General features: G+C 36.3%; 2 protein-coding genes and 1 pseudogene across 2 annotated transcripts; all 3 read right to left on the reverse strand.

Moving 5' to 3' along the window:
* Positions 1–856: 856 nt before the first annotated feature.
* Positions 857–5,216, reverse strand: LOC109506609 (uncharacterized). The gene is made up of 2 exons (XM_019854802.3): positions 4,902–5,216; positions 857–2,234 (listed from the first exon to the last, which is right to left on the reverse strand). Exons 1-2 carry the CDS (start codon positions 5,132–5,134, stop codon positions 1,166–1,168), a joined length of 1,302 nt encoding a protein of 433 aa, XP_019710361.2. The 5' UTR covers positions 5,135–5,216; the 3' UTR covers positions 857–1,165.
* Positions 5,217–7,009: 1,793 nt separating this feature from the next.
* Positions 7,010–7,887, reverse strand: LOC105057408 (uncharacterized; annotated as a pseudogene).
* Positions 7,888–17,671: 9,784 nt separating this feature from the next.
* LOC105057407 (myb-related protein P) lies at positions 17,672–20,893 on the reverse strand. The gene is made up of 3 exons (XM_010940007.4): positions 20,670–20,893; positions 20,408–20,537; positions 17,672–18,656 (listed from the first exon to the last, which is right to left on the reverse strand). The coding sequence occupies exons 1-3, from the start codon at positions 20,800–20,802 to the stop codon at positions 17,819–17,821; spliced, it is 1,101 nt and encodes a 366-aa protein (XP_010938309.1). The 5' UTR covers positions 20,803–20,893; the 3' UTR covers positions 17,672–17,818.
* Between the last annotated feature and the right edge of the window lie 3,863 nt (positions 20,894–24,756).

Raw genomic sequence — 24,756 nt, forward strand, 5'->3', positions numbered from 1 at the left:
ATTGCATATCTCAGTGAAACACATAATCCATCCAAATCAAGAATGAGATTGAATTATATCAAATTTCAACTCATTTCAGTTACATCACACTTAATTTGGATATGTGCCAATATATATAGATTATTCTTCCAACGATAACTGAAAGCAAGTAGGGTGACGATCCAGCATCAATACAAAAGAAAAGAAAAGAAAAAAAAAAAGTAATATAAAGACTTTTTCTAGTCCATCTAATAACCTTTCAAATGTAAAATATTGTAATCCACATGCATCTCATATAAATGGGGGACTCGCCATTGGTGTTTGTTTTTGCGGATAACAAGCTGTGGAGTTTAATTATATGTTTCTTATTCTTGAAAGTCAAAATTTTAGGACCCCATGCAGCTCTCATGCAGTGCCAGAGACACCAAGTTACTGGATAAACAACATTGCATTGAGTGCTGAGGAGTCACTGGGCCATATATGGAAAAAGATCTGATGATGATGCTGATGGTGAACAACAATTCATTGTTATTTAGGGTCTTGAAGAAGAAAAACATGATCATAAAAATAGGAAAATGCACAAATGGGAGAAAATGTTGTACTCGATTAATTTGCTCTTTAGCACAAAAGAGTCACTGGGTCATTGGATGAACCAGCTTAAACTTCAGTAACATCAATAGTTAAATTTTGGTCCCTTGACAAAGTGATGCAGAGCCATAATCTAGTTGGAAGGTGATGCCGTGATAGCCTAAAACCTTCCCAGTTCCCACCAGATGATGTCTCTTTAAGAGTATTATACTGGTGGCATTCAGTTGGTGCATATTAAAGATTTTCCCTGTCACAGGAATAAAGGGTTGGCCATCCATCCATTATGCAAAGTCATAGACTATTTCTTCCTAGTATAAATCTTACATAATATAGAATAGATGAACATGGTGCATTTGAGTATAATTAATAACATAAATCCTATGACATGGATATTAATATTACAAAGAAATTTCACTACCCATCTGACTTCACTTTTCCAAGTATAACATCTCCTACTTCAGAAGTAACATCTCCTATAACATTAGCCTTCCACAATTCAGATGAAAATGGTTAGGAAAAAGCATTCAAGTCCCTCTCATTTGGACTGTCTTGACCAATTGCCTGTCAACTTGGTCCAGTAAAACTCACCTAGAAACATTTACTTCCCAGCTTGTTTCTTCTGTCTCCTCTGGTGAGAACCAGACTTGGGTGGTGCTGAGAGCAAGCCCCTCTTCTTGCTGTAATTATCTCCATAGCATGCACCTTTCTTGTGTGATGCATCATGGCTCTTCTTTGCTCTTGTTCCCTCTTGCTCCCTCCCTACATGCTCAGTCATTTTGGAAGCTGATATAAAAACTCCATCCTTCGTCCCTCCAAAACTGCCCCACTCTGCGTCATAATTCTGTGAACTATGTTCCCATCCAAGTGGTTTCCTAGGTGGGTTTATAGACTCCAAGACAATATAATTCCTCCTTCCATTCCTATCTTCAACATAATCAGTGCAGTAGTCTTCTCCAAACTTGCAATTCATTCCAAGAAAACCTCTATCCATGTTCATATCAACAAGAATTTTCCTTCCATTTTCTTGCCTTTTTTCTCTTGCACACATGAGTCTTTTACCTTGAATATAGTTCTCTCTTCTTCCAGTTCCATCTTTGAGGTTGTCCCAGTGATTCTCATCATCATCCTTGTAACTTTCCCTACAGTTAATGAATTCTCTTACATTTGCTTGTATTTCTTCTGCTCCTCCACTTTGATATCTGTCTCCAAAATATTTTCTTTTGCAATTTGATCCCATATTCTCACCACCCCTCATGGTTCCAAATTTGGGACAAACTCTAACATGGCCTGCTTCTGTCATGTTCACACAGAAATGGGCTTGAGCTGTCCGACTATGAGAAGCATCGATTGGCCAATGGTTCATGTGCCCCATCATGTCTGATTTGCATGGATATCGATTCAGATGCAAATTTTCCACATTCTCATATGGTCTATCAGTGCGACCCCTCCGTATCTGCTGCATTAGAGCCATGATGTTTTTGGGAGGATACTTCAATGGGGGAACAAGCTCATCAATATGTTGGTTCAGCTTGTGGGGACGAACAGTTATTGCATTTTGGATTTCTGGCTTGCTTTGATTCGGGTTACGCAGTCCCATGGATGAGTGCTCTTGCTTGCTAATTGGTGCTGTTGTCATAAAAATATTTTCCTTCTTCTTCTTGTTCTTCCTGCACACATCAAACACATGAATAACAAAATACAATCTTTATCAATTGAATCTATGACGATTAAATATAAAAAGGGTCAAAAAAAAAACCAAAAAAAGTCTGATTATAAATGATAACCATCAAGAAACTGTGTAAAATAATATGAGGGGCATCATCTAGTTCTAGAGACCTATACTTGCAGAATTTACTGATGACAACATATGAAACTAAATTGGTGATGTCTTAAGAAGCTTGAAGTTGTCCATGTAAAATCAATTCATCTGGTATATTTTGGTAAAGCTATAATCTTCTTAGACATGAAAGTTACTGATTGTCTTTTTTTTAATTAATCTGCAGTTGCATGCTTGTAATTACTGAGCTAACACTTTAATTTTGTATATGACTGGATTTAGGCCTTACTTTTCCAAGATGAAAACATTTCCTGTGCAATCAAAAAGAGAAAAACACCACACTGATGCAAAAAAGAAAAAAGAAATCAAATACAAATTTGAAGAACAAAAACAGACTAAATGTATGTAATAACTATGAATGTTATTGTGAATTTTACACTTAGTAGTCATCTTACATAACTTAGAAGGTGAATCCATTTGAAGGGGTAGGTAGAAAAATTCTTCAAGGGTTTATCATCAAATATTTATAAATAAAGTACGGAATGGAAAGATCAAAAAAGTGAACAAGGAAAGTCAATGTCTTTAAAAGAGGATGGAAGAAAAAGGGGAAGGGGGAGGGAAGTAAGCAGGGCAACGGAGAACCTGGCAAGGCAGAAGAACAAATATAACCAGATCAGCATACTATTATGATCTACATCAAAAATTGTGTTTTAATTATATGGCACATTATGCAGCTCTATGAAATGACGATTGGAAAAACTGTCCACAATCTCTACTAAACAATTTGACTTTGTGCCGAGAAGGTCAACCATCAAGTTTTTTTCTTGGTTAGGTTATTGATCGAACCATTCAGAGAAAAGCAGCATAAACATATCAATGCAAGGTGTTACCAAGTGAAGTGAATACATTATACAAAAGAAGCAATCAGGGTGGTGCTACAAAAGAAGATACGCTGTAATTTCAAATTGATTATTGACACGATTAAAAAAGAAGATATAGTGTAATTTCATTATTAGCATGATTATTAACACCACTAAGTACTTGTTCAATGAACTAAAGCACAAATGCTAGCAATAACTATTAACACCACTAAGTGACTCCACGAGGGACTTAGGTCCATATATTTACCTTTCATAAATAAACTATATGTTGTTTAATAGGATAGGGCACCAAAACCTTTGGAGGCCCTTTGGACTACTCCAACACTACAAGCGGAGAATGAGGGAATTAAATTCATTATGTGAAGGAATCTTAGGAATGTAAGAAATGTAAAAATTATAAACTAAACATGGTACCCCATCCCAATATCCCATGCGACGTCCCGCCGAGATCTGAGTCCTTGATCTAAACCATATTTAAGAATTATAAACTAAACATACCACATGTGCTCTATTCGCCATGAGTTGGGCTGCAAAAGAAAAATTTGCAGCTAATCATATGCATACTCCCGGGGCAAAAATAATTATTTGCACGTATTTTAGTACATAAATATAAGCTCATGCCATGATGTCAAGTCCCCCTAAGGCTGTCCAGCAGAGCATGTTTGCTACAGACCACATAAACCATCAAAATATCAAAATTATATTTTATCTTGAAAAAATTTATGCATTCACATAACATGCTTACTTTTATTTCTTAAGCCATCTGAATTTATAGAACAGAGATCTGATTGAAGCCACCATGACAATAGTTAAATAAATTTAACTGAAAGTGTCCTGCTAAATAAAATTTTTTAGAGAAATATTGTTTCTCTTTCTTCAATTCTTACTGCTGATTTCTCCCCCAGTCTGGAGATCCTTAGAAAATCTGTCGGCACCGCCAAGAGAAGGAATTCAAACCAATAATAGGATGGGGGGCATCCTGGCCATCCCATTTCTCTGAAAAAACTAAAAGAAAGGAAGGAGTGAAAAAGAGAAGGAAAGAAATAAAGGAAGGAAGGGAGAATTAAGAAAAGAAAGAAAAGAAGGAAGAAAGAATAGAAAGAAAGAATAAGAAAAAGGAAAGAAAGAAAGAAAAAAGAAAAATAAAAAAGAATAGAAGGAAAGAAGGGGGAGAGAGTATCTATCTTGATACTCCGCCTGGACAATCACCAAGATGAGACAGGACTGTCAGACGTCCCTGTCCATGGAGAAATCGGGACACTTCCATTCTATGGGATTTTAAATCTTGAATCAAACAACCATTATTATACCCCCAAGATCATTGAATTTTATCTTCCACTAATTCTACATAAGATGTTCGTACAATCAAGAAAAAAAGAATTCTCAAAACTCCTCAGCAAGTTCTATTAATTCTCAATATAAAAACTCTTCTTAGGATTAACTTCATGGAGAAAAATCCATATAAACTGGAAGTGTACTGACTTCAAAAGCCTTCAGATAGTTCATTTAACTTTCAATAAGCACTTCATGGCTCCATATAATTTAAATCTATCAAGATATCGAAAAAGACCACAAAATTTGTACTGAATATGCTTCATAGTTCAGATCAGGTTCACTTTCAGGCACTGGATGCTAAAAAGTTTGTTTAAAAAAAAATCGATTTGAAGAAAAAGCACCTGAGGTTGGAGTGGTAATCCAGTTCCTCATCAAGCTTCCTCCAATCCACGCCTTTCTCTTCGAGCACCACTTCTCGAGGCCTCGCAGCCCCAAAAGGGTTCGGCTTCCTGTTGGACTTCTCCTCCTCTTTCCTTCGGAAGGCCTTCACTTCTTCCTCCTCTCGCTCCTCCCTTTCCACTTCATCTGCCCATGAGAAGCCAAAGGAAGCTCTTTGTATCTTCTTCTCTGCCATTGCTTCTCCTTCCGACAAAACCCGAACCCCCTTTTCCTTCCCCCCTTATCTCCGCTGTTCAAAATTCAAATGGTAACGGTAACACTGGAACTTACCTAACCTAACGGGTATCCTTTTTGAGTTGACTCAACTGTCCCTGTACGTACTACTGCTCTGTTGCGTCGGATCTTGATCGGATGGCTGATAATTGGAGCGTATTAAATGGGTGGTATCGTGTTCCATTTTGGTCCAGCTTCTTGACACAAAAGCGCGCACGAAATTTTTCACGAGACTAGTGTTTTAAATGGCTGGACTTGGGCTGGATCCGTGTGGGTGTAGACCTGGTGCCGACGTAGAATCATTTTTGTTGGGTGTAGACCTGGCTGCCACTGAGTGCACCATAAGTTCTAAAACTTGGCACAATGTGGAAAGTAAAGCTAGATGAGTCATCCCAAGCCCGGCCAAGCCGGTTCAAATATTAGACATTGTGATATAGATTTTTAATAGCCGAGACAAAGAAACAGATCTAAGATCACGTTTGATGACTTAGATGGGATCATCAAGATGATCTTAAATTACCGATGATCCTTAGTTGCTACCGCCATGCAAATAGTTTCACGGTGAAAAGTTTATTAACCAAGAAAGAGGTTAAGAATATTCTTTAAATTAAAAGAGTCAGTCTGCTCTTTGGAAAAATGATAAATAAAGGAGTTGGAGGCTTGGAGTTGTCCTTTGAAAGAGAAAAAGACCTGGATTTACATTTTGTGAGGGATATTTCGAAAAATAACATAGAAGTGCAAGGTTGCACGTCCAAGAGTTCCACATAGAAGCATCATATTGTACATATGGAATATGATGGAATGTTACTTGCAAGCTCAAACCATGATATTATAGCTTGAGTCAAGCTCCAAGCCTCGAATTGGTTAAAAGGTGAGATAAGAAAATATGTAAGTATTAGAACAGCGATGGTGATGCTATTTTAATTTCTCTAGATGATTAAATTTATCGAAAGAGAGTGTAGGAGAGGTTTAGCCCATCTAGATGATCAAATACCGATCTGTGGATTGAGATTATCTTCAACTTTATAAATTATTGATCTGAAGATTGAAGTTATCTTTGATTTCTATCAAATATCGACCTTAAGATCAAAGTTATCTTAAAAATATCGATCTAAAGATCAAAATTAATTTCAGTTCTATAAAATATCGATCTGAAGATCGAGATTATCTATTCTCAAAATAAAAAGATCAAATTTATGGGCTCAAAGGAGGTCTACAAACCATCTTCTTGGGCGCTCAAATGGACAGGAATTTTGCAATCAACAATAATGGTAAGTTTTCTCTTACTGTAACTGTCGGGATATATGTTAATCTGAGGAGTTCTTGAGGGTCGGCCTGGGGCTCCTCTTGCATCCTTTCTTTATCCATCTTTCCTGATTTCTCGACATCATCTTGAGCTCAATAGTTTCAAACTCATGGCATTTCATTATTGGCTCCACTACTCTTTATTTTCTCGCCATTGTTGGCTCCACTACTCTTTATTTTCTCGTAAGCGTGCACCTTTCTCTCTCTCTCTTTCAGACTTGCTTCACTCTAAAGAGACATCTAACAAAGCGGAACTGCCGATACATCTCTCCTCAGAGAGGGCAATGCTTGATCGAAGGAACTTTTTTCTCTGTTCATAGATAAATGATTGTTTTTTCTATATTTCTTTCAGAGAGGAGGACAGATAAGATGGCATCAATCTTAGATGATATGTCACCTGTAAGTAAATGTGTCCTAGCTTTGTTTATGCTTCAGGAAAATTAAAAAAAAAAAAAAAAAGAAAAAAGCGCTCCAGGACTAGGTTTCTAGCTGTAGACAGAGTACTTCCAACGCCAAGTCTTTCCCAGCTATATATTTATCGGCTTAACTTCTGACTGCGTGTTTGTCATCTTCACCTTGGTCTTTCTTTTACCCAACTTCTATGTACTGATCTATTCTTCAAGCCTCAATTCAGGCACAGATTTGAAAACGGTCCAAACATCCATAATTCCAAATCATGCTTCATTCACTTGAAAACAAATGGGACCAACAGAAGATGCGAATTGTACGTAAATACATCCAAAAAAGGCTCTCAATATTTACACCGCCGCAAGAAAAGTAAGCATTCGAGTACAATAAGCAAGCAGATGCAGGAAAAGAGAGTGACTCAATCTGCGCATTGATTTCTTTTCAAGTGTATCCTAATCAACTCATGCCTCTATGAAGCATCTCATTATACTGAACCAACGAGACTTGGCGTTGTAGCTTCATCTGCGTGTAGAACTTTGCTATGAACTCATCAGCCTTTGAATCAATCCCTCGTTCTTCCTCTATCTCCATCAATTCCGCATCATCATCATTATCTTGACCATCTTCACCACTGTCCATAGAACACTTGGTCTCCGATTCTCTATCGGAGTATTCATTCTTTTTCTCACGCTTGAAGAGGATATAGTCATCATCATTAATGTCGAAATTGACGGCCGGAGTTATGCAAGGGAGGCGGGGGAGCCGCATCGATGGGGTCTTGAATTGGAAGATGGGAGTCTCTTCGAAGGAAAATTCACGCTCACCATAGTGGAGTCTATCAGAGTGGCCACCGCCAGACTTGAGGCTCCTGAGGTAGGCGGGTAGGAGTTGGAGGTCGAACATTACACTCCGTTTCAAGACACCACCCTTTCGAGCCCATATCAGGGCCAAGCGCAGTAGGCTCCATGCCCGATTGGCCAATGCCATCTATTTTTTGCCCATCTAGTTGTATCACTTAATAGTTATGGTAGTAGTAGCAGTAGCAATAGCAACAATAATAGTAGCAATGATAGAAGAGAGGATTGGAAAAGGAAAGGAAATTTTTGGGTAGGGAGGAGGTATGATGAGGGGGAAGAAGGGGAGGGATAGGGTTTTATAAGGGTGGAAGGGTAACGTGGTAGCTTAGAATTTATGGAGAGGGAGGTGGGGTGGTTAGGAGTTCGAAGGTAACTCAAAGGAAAGTGTGGAAAGGAGCGACAGAATTGCATGTCTTCATGCGGCCAGACACGGTTTGCCAAGAACGCGGGGGTTTGCATGTGGGTGTGTGTTTTTTTTCAAAAAAATAAAAAAAAGGAATTCCCGGGAAAGTGCCTGCTAGATGGAGTCAAAGTCATGAGCTCCATTGACTTGAAAAATTATTTTAAGTATTTCACCAAGATTTTCTACATCAAGTTGAATCTTTCTACAATTTTTAACCTCCAAGATTGGTACAGAAATGACCATAATGTAGACAAACATCTGCCTTCAGGAGTCCATTTTCCATAAGAGAAAAAAAAAAAGAAGAATATATGGTATATTGTCTAGAAAATAAAACTAGTCATGATGATAATTGCTGGTGGATAACTAATATTAATGTAAAATTGGTGGGGGAAAATAACTTTCATACATTTTGAAGGAATTACAATGTTAGCTCATCTGAGGTTAAAAAAAAAAAAGGAGGAAGTGGCGTGGGGAAAAATTGTAGGGCACCAGAGACAACAACAAATACTACATGAGAAATTTCTATGACACAACTTGTTTGGTTGATGTGTCAGTTTTTAATTAAAAAAAGGAAAAGATGATTTATAGACTTATTAAATATAAGAACATGTAGGCTAAAATTTTTGTATTTGGATCCCTTGCACTCCTTACATCGACCAGAGAGGAGCAGTCCACCAATCAATGCCATCCATAATTGAAATCATGATTTTGTTCGAATTGGGCTAATCAGATTTCACAAGGTGTGTTGTTTTATGCAATGCAGTAAAGCCTACCTAATTACAACCATTGCACTAATTACAAATGGGCATGATTGGAAGAGTGGCAATCCAATCATGGCTCGACTAGAGAGAATCCTAATCAAAACTAATCTTGTTGTAATATGGTTAAAAAATAGATAATCAAATCATATTGTCTCAAGCTAACGCAGTCTAAGCTCCACCAAGATTAATTAACTGATCCAGGTTGTCTTTGTATGAGAACTATTAAGCAATTTGCATAACTATGATGCAGAAGGTCAACTGTACAGGGTTGGCTTTGTTTGGGGAGGTGACCGCAGTGTAAAGTATGACAATTCCTCTGCAACAGGACTCCGCCTTCCCATCATTTCTTATAGCAACAAGACATTGGAAGACTTGGTCTAATTAAAAGTTATAGTTGTCTCCTTGCACAATTGCTCATGATTTGCCATTCTACTTGTGTACTTATTAGTAGTAGGAGACAGGAAGGATCCAACGAATCTTGGTACGTCATTTGGGGAAGCAAGCTGTTTTTTTTTTTTTTTTTGGTAGTAAGAGGCAAGCTGTGTTTGGTGACAAATAAGAGAGGTGATCGGTGGCAGGATCCCAAACCGCGTCAGAGTATTGGCTACTCTAAAATATTGAAATTAATTATTATTTAGTATTTGTTAATGTAATTTCGTAATAACAGCTTTTTTTTTTTTTTGTGAGGCGATCCCTTCATATAACTCTTTTATGAGTATAACCCAAGAAATAAAAAAAATGATCTTCCCGAAGAACATTGGCAATAGGGGGACATCATTCAAAGCTTCACTAAAATGCTAAGCAACAAATAAAGTTATCAAATCTATCATACTATTCATCCCACGATAGATATGCCAAATCTCATAAGAGAAATATCTCCGCATCAGACTTTGGATGTCGTGCGGCTCTTTTCCAATAATTTTTAGAGTGGATGGTTTTGGTTCTTTGGTACTTGCTTAGTCCCACGGCTGTAGGATTCTCACCTGAACCCGAAAGTGGATGGGCTTGCATACAGGTCACCATCATCGCATATTGTTACCGTTGTAATCGTAGTTATAGCATTTTTGTGAACTCTTGAAAAAAATAAAAAAATGTCGCTTTTTACCATAAAGCATAAGAAATATGTTTCACATATATTGAGAGAGCAAAGCAATTAGAAAAGAAATTTAAGCACAAAGCTGATAAAATTCTTTTTGAGTGAAAAGCTTGGACCAAGGGCCAATTTGATTCGTTTAAGGAAATGAATGATACAAGGAAGGGGAATCTACTCCTCAAACAACAACATCACAATCAGACACAATTACAAAAGATAAATTTGAGTTTCAGGACGCAGCCATTATAGGAATGATAGGGTTGGGGAGATCTTTAACAACTTCTTCTCATTGTTTCCTCCAAGCCAGCTATAAAAAAGAAACTTGACTTCCTCCATTTAAGGCTTCCCCTTCAACTGTAGTGCCCTGAAATACTCATTATTCCTTTTGATCAACAGAGTACTCCATTTGTGCCACAACCACAACTTTTTCTAGTAACACTTATTTTCCTTCCAAAATGATTCCATAAAGAAGATGCCATCTAGCAGTGAATAAGAAGTCGATTCCGTTGTTTCAGCAACTTTCCTACACGTTGGATGCTTGAACGGACCATGCAAACCTCTTACAGAATCTGATTTTAAACTGCTGGGCAAGAAAACGTCAGTGCTTTTGAAGGTATCTCAGATGCCATCTAGACAAGAAAACACATCTCAGATGTGTTTGGCAAACTATGCTGAGAGGCCACAATAGTGGAGTTCTGTAAGCACCCCCACTTCACCACCCCTTTCCAAAATGGGTAGGATATCTCTATATCCATTAGTATATCTACGGTAGATATAATGTTCTTGTCACTGTGGGATTCGGCCGACATGGCTCCATCAGATCGAGTCGAGTCAATCGAGCATTGGCCATATTAGAGCTTGAGCTTCTAGCTGAGCAAGACTGCTACTCGGCCAAGCGTGTGAGAATGAAGGCCTCGCTCAAGTGAGGCGGGTGGTGCATGATCACTGGGAGGATCCCGAATCCACCACGGTTGGATGGCTGGATTAGGGTTAAAGAAAAACTAAGAGTTAGGATTAATTTTGTTGAATGGCTAGCTTCTCTTATCATGTCAAATATTGATGTTAAATTAAATTGGACTTGTTAGGAGTACACTTGGACTGATAGGCATCTTGTTGATATACGTAATTAAGAATCACCTTGCATGTTCACCTAGTAGTTGTAAATGTTAATATGCATGAGTGTATCCAATATAAATTATTTTTAAATTGCAAGTGTCTAATTAACTAAAATAAATCAAATCTTGCATCATCTAGTGATTAATAAAAAAAAGTTATTGGACTAGCTATGTTAATATAGATAGCCACATCATGAACAAGAACATGGCATTATAGATAGGCTAATCATGAGCAGAAACATGGCATTACGGATAGTTTCATCACAAGAAGAGACATGACACTGTAAAGAATCTCGCCACAAGCAAAAATATGATATTATGATTTGTTAGTTATGAGTTGAATGCTGATCGTAACTAGCCCAAAATTATAAAGCTAATTAAAAGTCCTTATATCAACTCCAAGATGTCATTGAGATTGACCTTGCTAATCTGACGATAACAAGATGCTTATGTAAAATCACTATTAAGAGAAATTGCTATTGATAACATGTAATTCATATATGAATTTGACAACAATGGAACTATGGTCTTTTTTTTGAAAATGATGAATTCTATTATTCAAATTTTATTCTAGATACTAGTAAAACTTGCATATTCCATAGGATTTTATCCTGTAACATATGTGTCCATGTCGCGTGCTCACCTTGGTAGTAGGTTTAGAGCATGACAATATTACCGTAGGAACGGAAAAAAAAAGAAGAACAGTGAAAGATTCAACCATATATATTTTAAGAATGAATGAAGATCGGTGGATGCCATCTATCCAATCAAAAATTTTTTGACTATCAAAGTGTTGCCACTATTATCATATAAAGCTCAATGCACATACATTCACTAGGCAAGATTACATCCTTGCGCATGACATTATTCCATCCAAAAGGGTTGCAACCCAGTCGTTTTGGTAAATGCCAGCAGTATCTTTTGTGGAAAAAATGATCGATCTTTTTTCGCAGCATAAACTTTTAGATCACTTTTTGCATAATTTTTAAAATACGATGCCTGTTTCATGATCTACTGATGGATGGAAGGGAGACGCCAGAGAGCTTTCAAAACCATGCAAAATGCAATCCAACGGCATGAAAGAAGGTCGATCATTCTTTGGCACGAAGGATACAACCTAAATCCAGTCATTTTGGTTGATGCTTTGATGGTTGGGTAGTGGTCAACAAAGTAAAATTTCAAGAGTGTTCTGCTTCTTTCCCAAAAATAGGCTTCTTTTGTGATGTCAGCTGGCTAACAGCTCTTTGTTCACTGCATCTACGTTCATTCGGTGGTAGTCTCCGTGCACGCCAGAGGTGTTTTTAGTTCAGACTTCCAAAGACCAACTGGCTTCAGAGTGCAACCAATACAGAAGAGAAGTAATAAAGAAAGGACCAACTACAATTAACTAAGACCCACCTCATTGCCACTATCAGATGACAGCTTAATTTGGTGCTCATGTTTTCTGGACTGGAGAGGTTGTCAGTCAAGCAAGACAACTCTAGGTTTCAGTGCCACAAATAGACTCCACTTTTTTTAAATCAGAACAAGAATTAGGACACAATGGAGGATTAGGTCACCTACGTCATGTTTCTGTCACAACTTGGATCATCCAGAGACGTGACAAAATATACCAAATTCACAGCCAATAGCCCTCTCCAGGAAGAACAGAAAAAAAATTATATAGATCAGATTGATCAAGTAAGTCGTCTTGCCATGCAAGGTGACCCTATAATATCATAAAGAAGACAGGGACGAAGGTCGCCTGAGTCTTCAAATGAATTACCCCACCAAGAATGTGCTAGCCTTAATATATAACACTTGTTGACCCTTGAAAAATATTTTCTTATTTTTAATAAATAAAAATATAAGAGTGAACCAATTTACATGTATGTCTTGAGTCCTTTGAATAGAGGCTGTATCTTTTGCTCGGATGAATAATGCACCTTTTTTTTGTGTCCATCTACTGTTGAATTGTGAATAGTTGTTTTAACATCTATATAGATGGATGACTTAAGGAATTCGAAATGCTTTGAGAGCTGCATGGAGCATCATCTAATAATTCATGTTGCGAAAAAAGATCAATCATTCTTTCACTCAAAAGATACAACCTGAACCATCCATGCAAATTTGAGTGGTTACTGTTGTAGGATACTAATTAAGGTTTGATTTGTAGGTAATCTACGTTCACAATCAATGTGATATCCCATATTCGCATCACTCTATGAATTTCTGAATCAAAATATCTCGATAAATATAGAGATTCTTTGGTGTTAGTGATCCCAACCACAAATAAATATTACATTTTTCATTTAACAAAAAATGTTTTAAACATATCAAAAGCAAATCATGGGACTTCACTAGCAACATGAGTCGCGCCTTAGCCTTGCACATTTTGGCCGACACCATCCAACGCAGTTATTTAGCTCCACATGTAATTTTATCCTTTTGGGAACAGGACATGATCTGTCTCTAGAATTAATCATTAAACATGGATGCAATCAGAAATTTTAGGTTCAAATTTTGGGGTTGCATCTTTAACTATTTAGTTTTGTGGGATATCTCGGAGGAGCATCTTTAAGTATTTAGAGCTAGATTACTGTCTTGTCCGAATCCAATAAGTCGGCCCAAAATAGTGGAGTATGTCTAAGAATGGCTGACAAAACCCAACCAGCAGCAACTCGACCCAACCCAAGCATTTGGATTTCTTACATTGGGATAAATGAAGAGCCCTTCAGCATAGGGATGTCAATAAAGCCGTTAAAATGGGCTGGCCTGGCCCATGGAGGGCCGGTCCGACCAGACCCATTAGGATTAGGGCAAAAATTTTTTTTTGATAAACGGACTATCAAATAGGCAACCCAATCCTAGCCCTTATAGGTGAACGACCTAAACGGGCCAGCTCTTATAACTTATCAAAATATTAAAATAATTATAAAAAATTTAAAAATTCTCAAACATAATACTTCATCAAATAAATAAATAAAATCAATCTCCACATCAAATTTTAAAACACCAAAAAAAAATATAAAATAACTCTAAAAGGTTTGTAATAATATCATAATCTCCATTCTCTATAAAAGAAATTATAAAATAATTAAACTCCATAAAATCAAAGAAACCAATAAGTAATAAATATTGTTCAAATAACATTAAGTCTAATCATTAAAATTCAGTCTCTATTCTCAATTAAAATATTTTAGATAATTTTTAATTTAAATATTAAGAAAAAAATTGGGGTGCTTAATAAAAAGTTAGTCACATTACTGACTTTAATATTAAATCTTCTTTTTAATGTTTAACAATTTATGTAATTACGTTATTTTTTTTTAATAAACAGGTCAGCCCACGAGCTAGACTGGTCAGCCCTTCACGAGCCGGGCCATAAATGGATGAGACTAAAAAATCTTTTTATTAAATAGACTGTCAAAATACTAGTCCAATATTATTATTTTAAGGGCCTAAATGAGCCAGCCCGCGGACTACAACCCATTTTGATGGCTTTAGATGTCAACAAGGTGAATTTGACATGGTTAGTGAAAAAATAAACCAAATCCAAAATCCACCATTGCTCTCCAAAAATCGATACCGAATTATTTCTAAAATAAACCATGAAAAAAAGTGCAAAACTGAAATTGAAATTAAAAATAAAAAATCATTTAACTTTTCTATTTATTTTAAGATTTTCATAATTAAATATATAAACTAAAAATATCATCTGTAATTTTCATAAGATTGTACCAACTCAACTAATAAATATATCCAAAAATAATAATATAATCATCCAACAAACTCAATAATTTTAAAGTAATAATATATCCATCCAACAAATATAATAATCTAAGTTAAAAATAAGTTCAAGTATATCAAAGAAAATAAGTCCAATAAATATGATAACCGTAAAGAAGAGCTGATCGGAAGAAAACAAGCTAGCTCTCTGGTCTCTAAAGTTTGTCTATTTAATTATTTATCCATCCATGGTCTATGGATGGTCCAGATTGAATGGGACCGAGCGTTTGAATTTTTACTAAATATAAAGAATGCAAAGAAATATTGGATATGTTCGATTTCGAGCTGAGTGTTGGGTTTGATTTAGGATCGGAGACTTTACCAAAATCAAAATCAAATATTTTTTTATTTTTAAAACTATCATGGAGACCATCCCCATTTAATTATGTTGGTTAAAATCATCCTATTTAATTCAAAAATGGGTAAAATATTTGGTTATCCATTCTTACTGGCATTCCTACTTCAAGAGTCTCCGGATATGTTTCAATTTGGAATCGGTATCAGATTTGGTTTCGAGTCGGAGAATTCATCAAAATTAATATCAAAATCATATAATTTTTTATTTTTAAATTTATCATCGAAGATTAACATCATCTTATTTAATTTAAAAATTAATAAAATATTTAGATATTCATTCTTGTTGACACCCTTACTTCGGGATCCTCCCTGTAATTAGAGATCTTCCCCTCCCTCCACGAGGGGCACAAAAGAGGGCCAACCGAGGCTCTGCGCCAATCGTAAGGTACCAAGAGCATTGATGCCCCTTCTCCAAAAATGACGCCGGATGCACGACGAGAAGTTGGTGTAGGACCCCCTACCTAAAGAAGTGTAACAAAGCAAGAGCTGGGTGCACCAACCATGGTCCTTGGAAAGGACAGAAAAAAGCCTGTGAGTTGTCCTAATTTATGTGATCCGCTGGTGGACCATTACCGCGGCGCGGTCCCCGGCACTCAAAAAGAAGTTGTACCACTTACAGCAGCAGCAGAACCCCTCCCTAGCTTCTTTCATTGGTATATATGGATGTCCTACGCCCATGGAACCTATACCTTAACATTTTTTTTCAAATATAAATTACACTAAAATGATGGTTTAAAAAAAGCAGAATTTGTTCTTTTCCTATATGTATAGGCTATAACTCGCATCCTAGCCATTATATATGGTTCTTGGATAACTAAATTGCGCTCGGCCTTTTTTTTATTCTTTCCTCTATTAACTTCTTCCATGAGGTGACCATTGATTTCAATTGGCATTTATATGTACACAAATTCAATTTTACAAATGTATTATTGTTTCAACTCTCGTATTTCTGCATTTAAATTGGCATTTTTCTTTCCTTTCGATCTTCGTTGGTCAACAAATCTTGAGCTACCAAATCGAACAGAGCACTGATATCACCTTCCAAGTTTTGAAGTCCACATGGCTCACATAAATTATTAGGCTCACTTTGGCTACCTAAGCCGGAGACTCCGTTGCCCCTTCCAGGGAGCAATCTTGAATAAAAGGTGGGTCAACCTCAGAAGGAAGAGATATACCTTCCCTCACGGCAATTCTTGAAGACATGCAAAAAGAGCTCTTCTTTTTTCAATGAAAAGAAAGGCAATGCAAAGAGAAAGCCACATGCAGTAGTCAGTTTAGAGCAATGCTATGGTAATTAAGAATGCAACGCCCTGGTCGAGTGACCTTTTGAGTTACAATGATTCGTAATCATTTTTTTCATATAGCTCGCTCTTCCTATTTGTTACAGTCAAAGAATCAGATGGCTGTCATTTTGGCTCTGATTATTTGTGAGCTTCAATAAATTTTGATCATTTCGAGCCTCACAATTTTATCTTTAAAAAATACCTCACGTAGAAAGAATATTTCAATCCACATAAACGATACTTCTTCTTGACATACAATCAATATGGGACTGAAGATACCATCCCTCCATAACACTATTTTTTTCTTTTTTTGAGAAATTATTGAATCGACTAGATCCATCAAAAATCTAGAATAAAATAAATATATCTAATAATTTTACTATAAGATAAAATGAATCCATTCAAGATGATTTCATTCTTGGGCCATGATAGATCTGACCCACCTAATAATTTTCGTCGAGAAATTCTTTGTGCACCGTGAGCGATGTAGAAAATCCGATGTGGAATGCACCATTTTGTTTGATTGATCTACATAGTTATCGCTTTCCCATACGCATTTAATATCTACAGATCGATTTTTTTCGTTTAAAAATTTTGTATAACAAAAATATTCCTATTCTTTGAAAAAGATTATGACATCCTATGACGTATTATAACTCAGAATGTCATAATATGATCCAAGATATCATAATATAGAAAGAAAATTTTTGTCCAACCAATTTTTAATGCACATTTAATGCCTGCAGCTTTACTTTTTCATTTGAAAATTTTGAATGATCAAAATATTTTTATTTTTTAAAAAAAATTATGACATCTTGCGCATATCATGACATCCTGCGCATATTATGATATTCTATGGATAAAAATTATGATTTTGTGGCACAGATTGTTATAATATAGATATAAAATATTATTATTTTATTAAAAAAATAAATATTTTATTATATAAAATTTTTAAATAAAAAATTTAATTTATAAATATTAAATATATATTAAAAATAATAATTATATAAATTAATTAGATAAAATGGTATACTGCACGTCTGATTTCTGCACCATCCGCGGTGCACAAAGGATTTGCTCATTTCCGCCCCCCTCGTTGGAGAGTTCACAGCCTCACAGCGACATTAATCAGACTTTGCAAGGATATTCCACGCAGATACTGCCTTAATGGATACATGGAAAACGACATACATCAAAAAACGACAAACCTGCACGACGCTACAAAGTTATTACTTCGGTCCTCCTCAACGACCCCTTTCTCTTATCAAGCCTACGACTACGACAAGACCTCTCCTATAGGACATCCGAAAGAATCCAACCATCCAGTGACCCTCCTTGGTGCCCATAGTCTTCCATACGTTGTAGCCCCAACTCCCTATTCACACTATCCCACTGCCATGGCCACATCTCTCCTACCTCATCCCATAGCTTGGCCTCTATTCCTCCCAAGTCCCAATCCAGGAACTTGTCTAACTGGGTTGACCCTACCTCCTCCTCCCCTTTGTTCACTATTCCACTCCCTATTCCCTCCTCCAAGCCCATATTCCCACCATCTCCATTCCCATTCAAGACAAGGGCCCTACCCTCCCTCTCCTCACGTGAGCTCATGACTCCATTCTCTATTACCTCATGAGACCCCCAACCCACACTACTCTCCTCAGTTGCACCAAGCTGCATGGCTTCCATCTCAGTATTTGCTCCCCAGAGTCCACTACTCTCTATTGGTCCTGGGCTCAGGAGCCCACTTACCATTTCTTCCATAGGACCCAGTGCCCCTTCTTTGAGACCCTCAAACGTGACACAACTAGCTTGGTGCTGGTCCGGGTCCAGAACCATGCTGTGTCCCTCATCACTTGGAGTCTCTGCTGATGGTCCTGGGAGTCCAACACCCTTCTCATTCTTCTCTCTTCTAGCAATCCCATTCATTGTGTTCGTCTTCATGGCTGACCTACTAACTCTTCCACGCCTTTGCTTTCCACCGGTGGCGAGCTTGCTGGCGTCCACCGGCACGGCCTCCACATCGCCGCCGGCCGTCCGGAAGCTGTAGATTCTCCTACTGAGGTGAGAGTTCCAGTAGTTCTTGATCTCGTTATCAGTTCTTCCTGGGAGATGTCCGGCTATGAGGGACCACCTACAGTAAAAGACGAGGGACAACATTAGCTTTGATACTGTCCAATTCCTTGACATCTGTTACTGTACCATTATTTATTGCCACTGAACTCGCATGTGGCAGTATAAATTGTTCAGATCCAAAACTGACAAATGACTCTGAATTTGATGAATTAATTGCAGTTGCATGAACAGAGAAATCAGAGGTTTTTTTATTTTTTTTCCAAGGAAAGCTTTTTCAATATCTTAATTATTAAATAATATTAAAATTTATGAATTTTTCTCTTAGAATAAATTTGAGAATTCACAAGAATGTAGAGAAAAGCAATGTTAATTTATTTCTCAGCAAGAGTTGAACTAAAACAACAAGCAAGCCGCATACGCCATACTGTTGACATGAACCCAGCAATATCTAAGAGTCGTTGGCAGGCTAATTTCAACTATATTAATTGGTGCTGATGTTATGGCCAAGAAAGCTGGGGAAAAAGAACTTCCTACAATGTCGTAACTTATAAGTAGGACCGATTTAATTTAATAAATAAAATATGTAAATATATTTAGATGGTGATAATTTTCTTTCAGAGAATATAATGATCCAATTCTTAAAATATATCATAATAAAATAACTTAAATGGAACAAAATTGAAATAGCCTAACCATCAGAATGACAGGAAACAGACAAGTTCCAACGAGGGTATGCGAACGCGCATGGACCCAAGTAAAGTTTTCTGCTGCTCAATAAAATACGCAACAAGCCTCTTGTCGGCTAAACGGTCGCTATATTTTCACAAGCAACAATAAATTTGTTCTACCAAAAAAAACAAACAATAAATTTGTCTGGCCCAATTAGCAGTCCTACGGCGTGCCTGTTGAGTGACACTAGGAAAAAACCAAGATTGATCCTTACCCAAAAAAAAAAAAAACAAGACTGATAGCTATTTTCAGATATTGATTTCAGAAATTATTAAATAAATAATTTCTAAGAAATTTAAAAAATAATTGGAAAATACCAAGCAATATTGATATCATATTGACCAACATTATGCATAATTAATTTAAATTAATCGAGATAATATAAGCAGAGAGCTATATATATATAAGGAGAAAAATAAAACCAATATGTTTGTAACTATGAGAGAAGGTTAATTTTTGGAGGAAAGGGTGGAAAAAAATTAAAAGTAAAAATACAAAATATCTCCATCTGCCGCAGCAGGTAACCTTACGGTTGGTGACGGGACCGCAGTTTGACAGGCCATAATGAAGAGTGGTTACAAAGGGGACGTGCACCACCCCACCCACAAATGCACGGCAGACCAGGGTTCTCCCGGGCCCACAACCTCCCGTATTTATGGAATTTTGTCTCCACTCTCCAATATGCTGAAAAGAAAATTTAAACATGCTTCATCCAAAAAAAAAAAAATCCAATGAAAAAGAAATGGAACGATTAATATAAGAAATAAAGACAAGGTGGTGAATGTTTGATTGCGGAATTAGAAAAAAAACGACAACAAAATTTATATCTATGAGAATAGTTATGACATTAGTATGTTGATTTTTATTTGGCTTTATTCTTAGTAAAAATATATTTTTAAAACGATTTTTTAAAAAATATGAAAAGTGTTTTCATGCGAGATTAAAAAAATAATTATCACTTAATTATGTATCCTTTTTAAATGTTGTTTGACAGATATTAAACATATTCTAAGCTTCATGTCTCCTTTGTGTACCTAAACCAATCAACCAAACGTAGCCAAAGAAGTGGATGTTCATTACCGATTTCCTACAGCGGCATGAAGTTTGATGATGATCTCCTCCTCCTCCTTAGAAATGTTTCCCCTCTTGAGGTCAGCTCTGAGGTAGTTTATCCACCTTAGCCTGCAACTCTTCCCACACCTTAAGAGCCCTTCCGGACCCCCCCAAACCAACAAATTAGTAACCTCATCTGGGCTGTCTTAAGTGATCCAGCTCAATTTGAGCCTTTGAAACAAGAAAACTAGAGAAGAAAACTATATTATTCCAATTTAGAGCTTCCTACCTGCATTCTTAGGCAAGGATCTCCAAGATCCTTCTCCATTGGCAGTAATGTACTTCATCAATATCTCATCCTCCTCTGCTGTCCACCTCCCCTTCTTCAGCCCCACCTTCTCACAGCAAGGAGCTCTTCCCATTTCTTCTCTAGTTTGAGTTCAAGAGAGAAGAAGTGGTGAGCACTTCGCTTAGGTCCGTCAGTGTGGCGGTGGGGTTTTAGTCCTTGAGGTTAAGGTGATGAGGGTAGAATATAATAAGTTGGCGAGAGAGAGAGAGAGAGAGAGAGAGAGCTGGAAGGGGGGTTGACGTGGAGGGAAGGAGGTGTGGTGAATCGGAAAGCCACGTGTCAGTGATAGGGACCATGGAGTAGGGTCATCGTGGCTTGAACCGACAAGTGCAACCCCCAGGGGCTTCGAATCAACCACGTTGGTGTGCCCACACCGCCCTGGGCTCGGGTTGAAAGAATAATTGGTCTTCTTTTGCAATCTTGACCGTCGGACCGCTTCATGCACAGATCTCGAAGTATTATAAACTCTTCTGTCCTCAGTTTGCACAGTGATTCTTGTATGGCCAACGGTGGATTCATGTAATGGACGTTAAATCCTTTTTCTTTCACGAGAACTGCAACCCCACATGTTACGTCTCAATCAATAAGAAATTATTAGTTGAATCATATTCATCGTGAACTAATCCAATCAAAAAGCAATATATACAATGATAATTATTATTTTCTTCTCTTCCTTCTTGTTACGTGGAATAGTAACATGCACTGTGATAAATTTAATCTCTTTATTCTACTTTTTCTTCTTATTATATGTAATAGCAACATGCATTATGATGAATTTATTAGTGGTCCAACTAGTAATTTCTCAGTTTCTATTTTTTTCACCATCCACATCTCTCGTTATATATCCTGGCAATCTATCGTTCCTCATCCACCATCCAATCCACCGGTCCTCTCTCTCTCTCTCTCTCTCTCTCTCTCTGTAAAAGTACTATAAATGCAAGCCCATGAGCTACCCGTAATTAAGATTTATGATTGCTTTACCAAAAAAACAAAATTAAGATTTATGATTGAACAAAATAGTGGGAAGTTAAAAGACCATGATATGATTCTTGGATGCACATGAGATAAAAGATGTGTGGAATATAGGGTGGATAATTAAAGGTTCAACTGTCCTAAACTACAAAAAAATTGACTTAACATCTTTTTCAATTTAGCTGTCTTATTAATGAGGTTAATTATTGTTGTTATTTTGTTATTACTAATAGTATTATCACAGTTGACTATGACGGTGAGACAAGAATGTCTTTAAAACCTACAAAACACGACAGTAAAAAATTATCATGTCAATAGATGAAAGGAATTTTTTGTTTTATATGGTAGTGTCATTGGATTTGCAATTTTATCGAACACGATGTTCAAGTATTAGGACAATAGACGATAGTTAAAAAAAAAATTAATTATGAAAATAAATTTTACTTAATATATATTGGCATCTTTATCAAGATAATTTTAGTCTGGCACCATCTTCGTCTTGTCCATATTTTATGCTTTTTATCTATCTTTCGTATCTAGACCATCAATACATACATAGCTCATGATAAAGAATATGCCTTGAACTCATTAATTATTTTCTTTGAAGAGATGTCAACTAGTCCTAAAAAATGTGAGACAGCAACTAGCTAGGAGACTAATAAGAGGCTGCCATATATTGCTCAATCAAAAATAAGACAGCATTTAGTTTGACAGCTATATATTTATCTCCGCCATTGGACAACATGTTACCCATCCAAAGATGGTACCATTCAACAGTGCAAATCGTGCACCGTAAAGGATCTGGGTCCCAGAACAAATCAAATGCAGGAGATGTTGTAGGGTAGTCAGACTAATTTCATTACTTTCAAATTGCTTGATTGGAAAATATTTCTGAGGCTTATACATAATTACGCATGAAGAATCAAGTAGTGGAATAACATCCTCCATAGCAGAATAAATAAAATATAATATAAGATGGCCATCCATCATTTTTATTAAAAAATATATTTAATAAATAGAAAATAACCAGAAGCAGCATCCATGACATCATAACAACAAGTCTAATAAATAAAGAACAAACACGAGAAAGGAGAGCCACCTCGGCAATCTTAAAAAATTGTACTTCCATTTTTTTTAAAAAAATTGTACGGTACCCTGAGAGTATCACATGGCTTCTATGTTCGAGGTGACCACATGGCAAGTTTTTTTTTTTTGGTAAGAAAACCACATGGCAAGTTGCACGACAACTGTTACCACACGTTACTGACAAAAATTTATAAACAATCTTGTCTCCTATTATATAAAACCCTAGTAGTAGATCCTTATATTAAGCTTTTTTTTTTTTTTTTGATAGAATCCTTATATTAAGCTTTGCAACAACGTTACAATTGCTCATCCTGCGTATGCCAGAAATCGAATACAAATCTCAGTTGGAAGCATTAATTTATGCCCCATGAAGATCCTAAATAGCCATGGTCAGATATTAAAAAAAATTAAAAAAAAATAAAAATACTGATCGACCACTATCTCACAAGTAGTTTATGATAAATTTTTTTTCATAAAAAAAATCTAAAATACATTTTTTTCTTCCATATCTTTTGCATTCGTGCTAACGCAGATATCTCACATAAGAAGGATCAAGAAAAATCAGTGTACTCCATAAACCGTATCTATATACTCTCACAGAGTGGTGTTTAGGAGAAATAAGCCCCACAATTCATTGAGAATGGTTATATGGACTGTTTTGGATTTCACAATTTTGTCCCTTAAAAGATGTCTCACGTGGGAAGAATAGTTCCCTCCTATATAAGCTAGATTGATCTTTTCTTTAACTCTGATCAATATGGGACTCATGATATTTTTTTCTACACTATAATAAATTCTTATTTTTTTGATTAAATGTGTTAGACGTTGCCTACCTATTTCTTTAAAAAAAAAAATTCTCAGTTCGACATGCTATTAATCCTTGTACAATGCCACCAAATGTATGCAACTACGTCATAGGCTACATTAATTGCAACATACTGTAACACTGGTTATGATTTAGCCCTTTGGAAGATAATTTTTTCTTGTATAAGTAGAGTGCCAGCAAATGTTGGCATTGTTCCAGCTAAGGTAGTACATAGATGCCTTGAGAGCGAGGTCGTTATAATTAAATCATTTTCTTATACTTAATATGGTACGGACTGAATAGATCCTAGAGGCACAGGATCCTCCGAGTGTGGTTACGGTGGCTAGCTAGAGAATTTTACAAAGTGTGGCATGGTGTTGCTTGGTTTTGGTACTTCAAAAATAAAGAATTGATCACTGTAATATGAAATTTGAAATTTTATATACTGAATGGGAGATAAACAACGATTGAGACAAACCGCAGGTTCTTATTTTGTCATATCCATTCTTGTCTATTGTGATCGAAGATAACAACAAATAATTTATTATAAATTATTTTATTTTAAAAATTAATCAAAGACCTGCATGTCGTGTAGGATTGAATATACGAAAATAATTTTTTTTTAATTTGATTAGATTAAAAATATATATATAAATAATAAAATAATATTTATTCAAATTTTAAAATCACTTTATATTCTCGCTAGCTATATAAATATGCTTTAATTATAAAAATATATAATAATATATATTAATAATATAATTTAATATAAAAAATGTTCTTTTCAAATGTATATAGGGCTAGAATAGGCTCGGACCGAGCCGATTTTGGGTCGGACTTTGAATTGGTCGAAATAGTTTAGGTTAAGTTTGGACCTCAATATAGGATCCGTTTGTCTTTTGAGCCGGCTTGGGCATATCTTTGACCTGGTCTGAGCCCGATTCGGGCTCGAGCTCGAATCTCAGCCCGATTAATAGCTTGAAAAATCCTATTAAAAACCTAATAGCCCAGTTAAACATGATTCTAAATGAGTTTAACCCAAGCAATAGTGTAAGTCCAATCTTGGCCAATTAGGACTCACCTTAAAATTTAAATCGATTCATCTGTCCGATTGCTTAAAATCCCTTCTCCACTTGATGCACCCATCTCTCGATCTTCCCCCAT

This window comes from Elaeis guineensis, chromosome 14, assembly GCF_000442705.2.
Source record: "Elaeis guineensis isolate ETL-2024a chromosome 14, EG11, whole genome shotgun sequence".
In the NCBI taxonomy this organism is placed as follows: Eukaryota; Viridiplantae; Streptophyta; class Magnoliopsida; order Arecales; family Arecaceae; genus Elaeis; species Elaeis guineensis.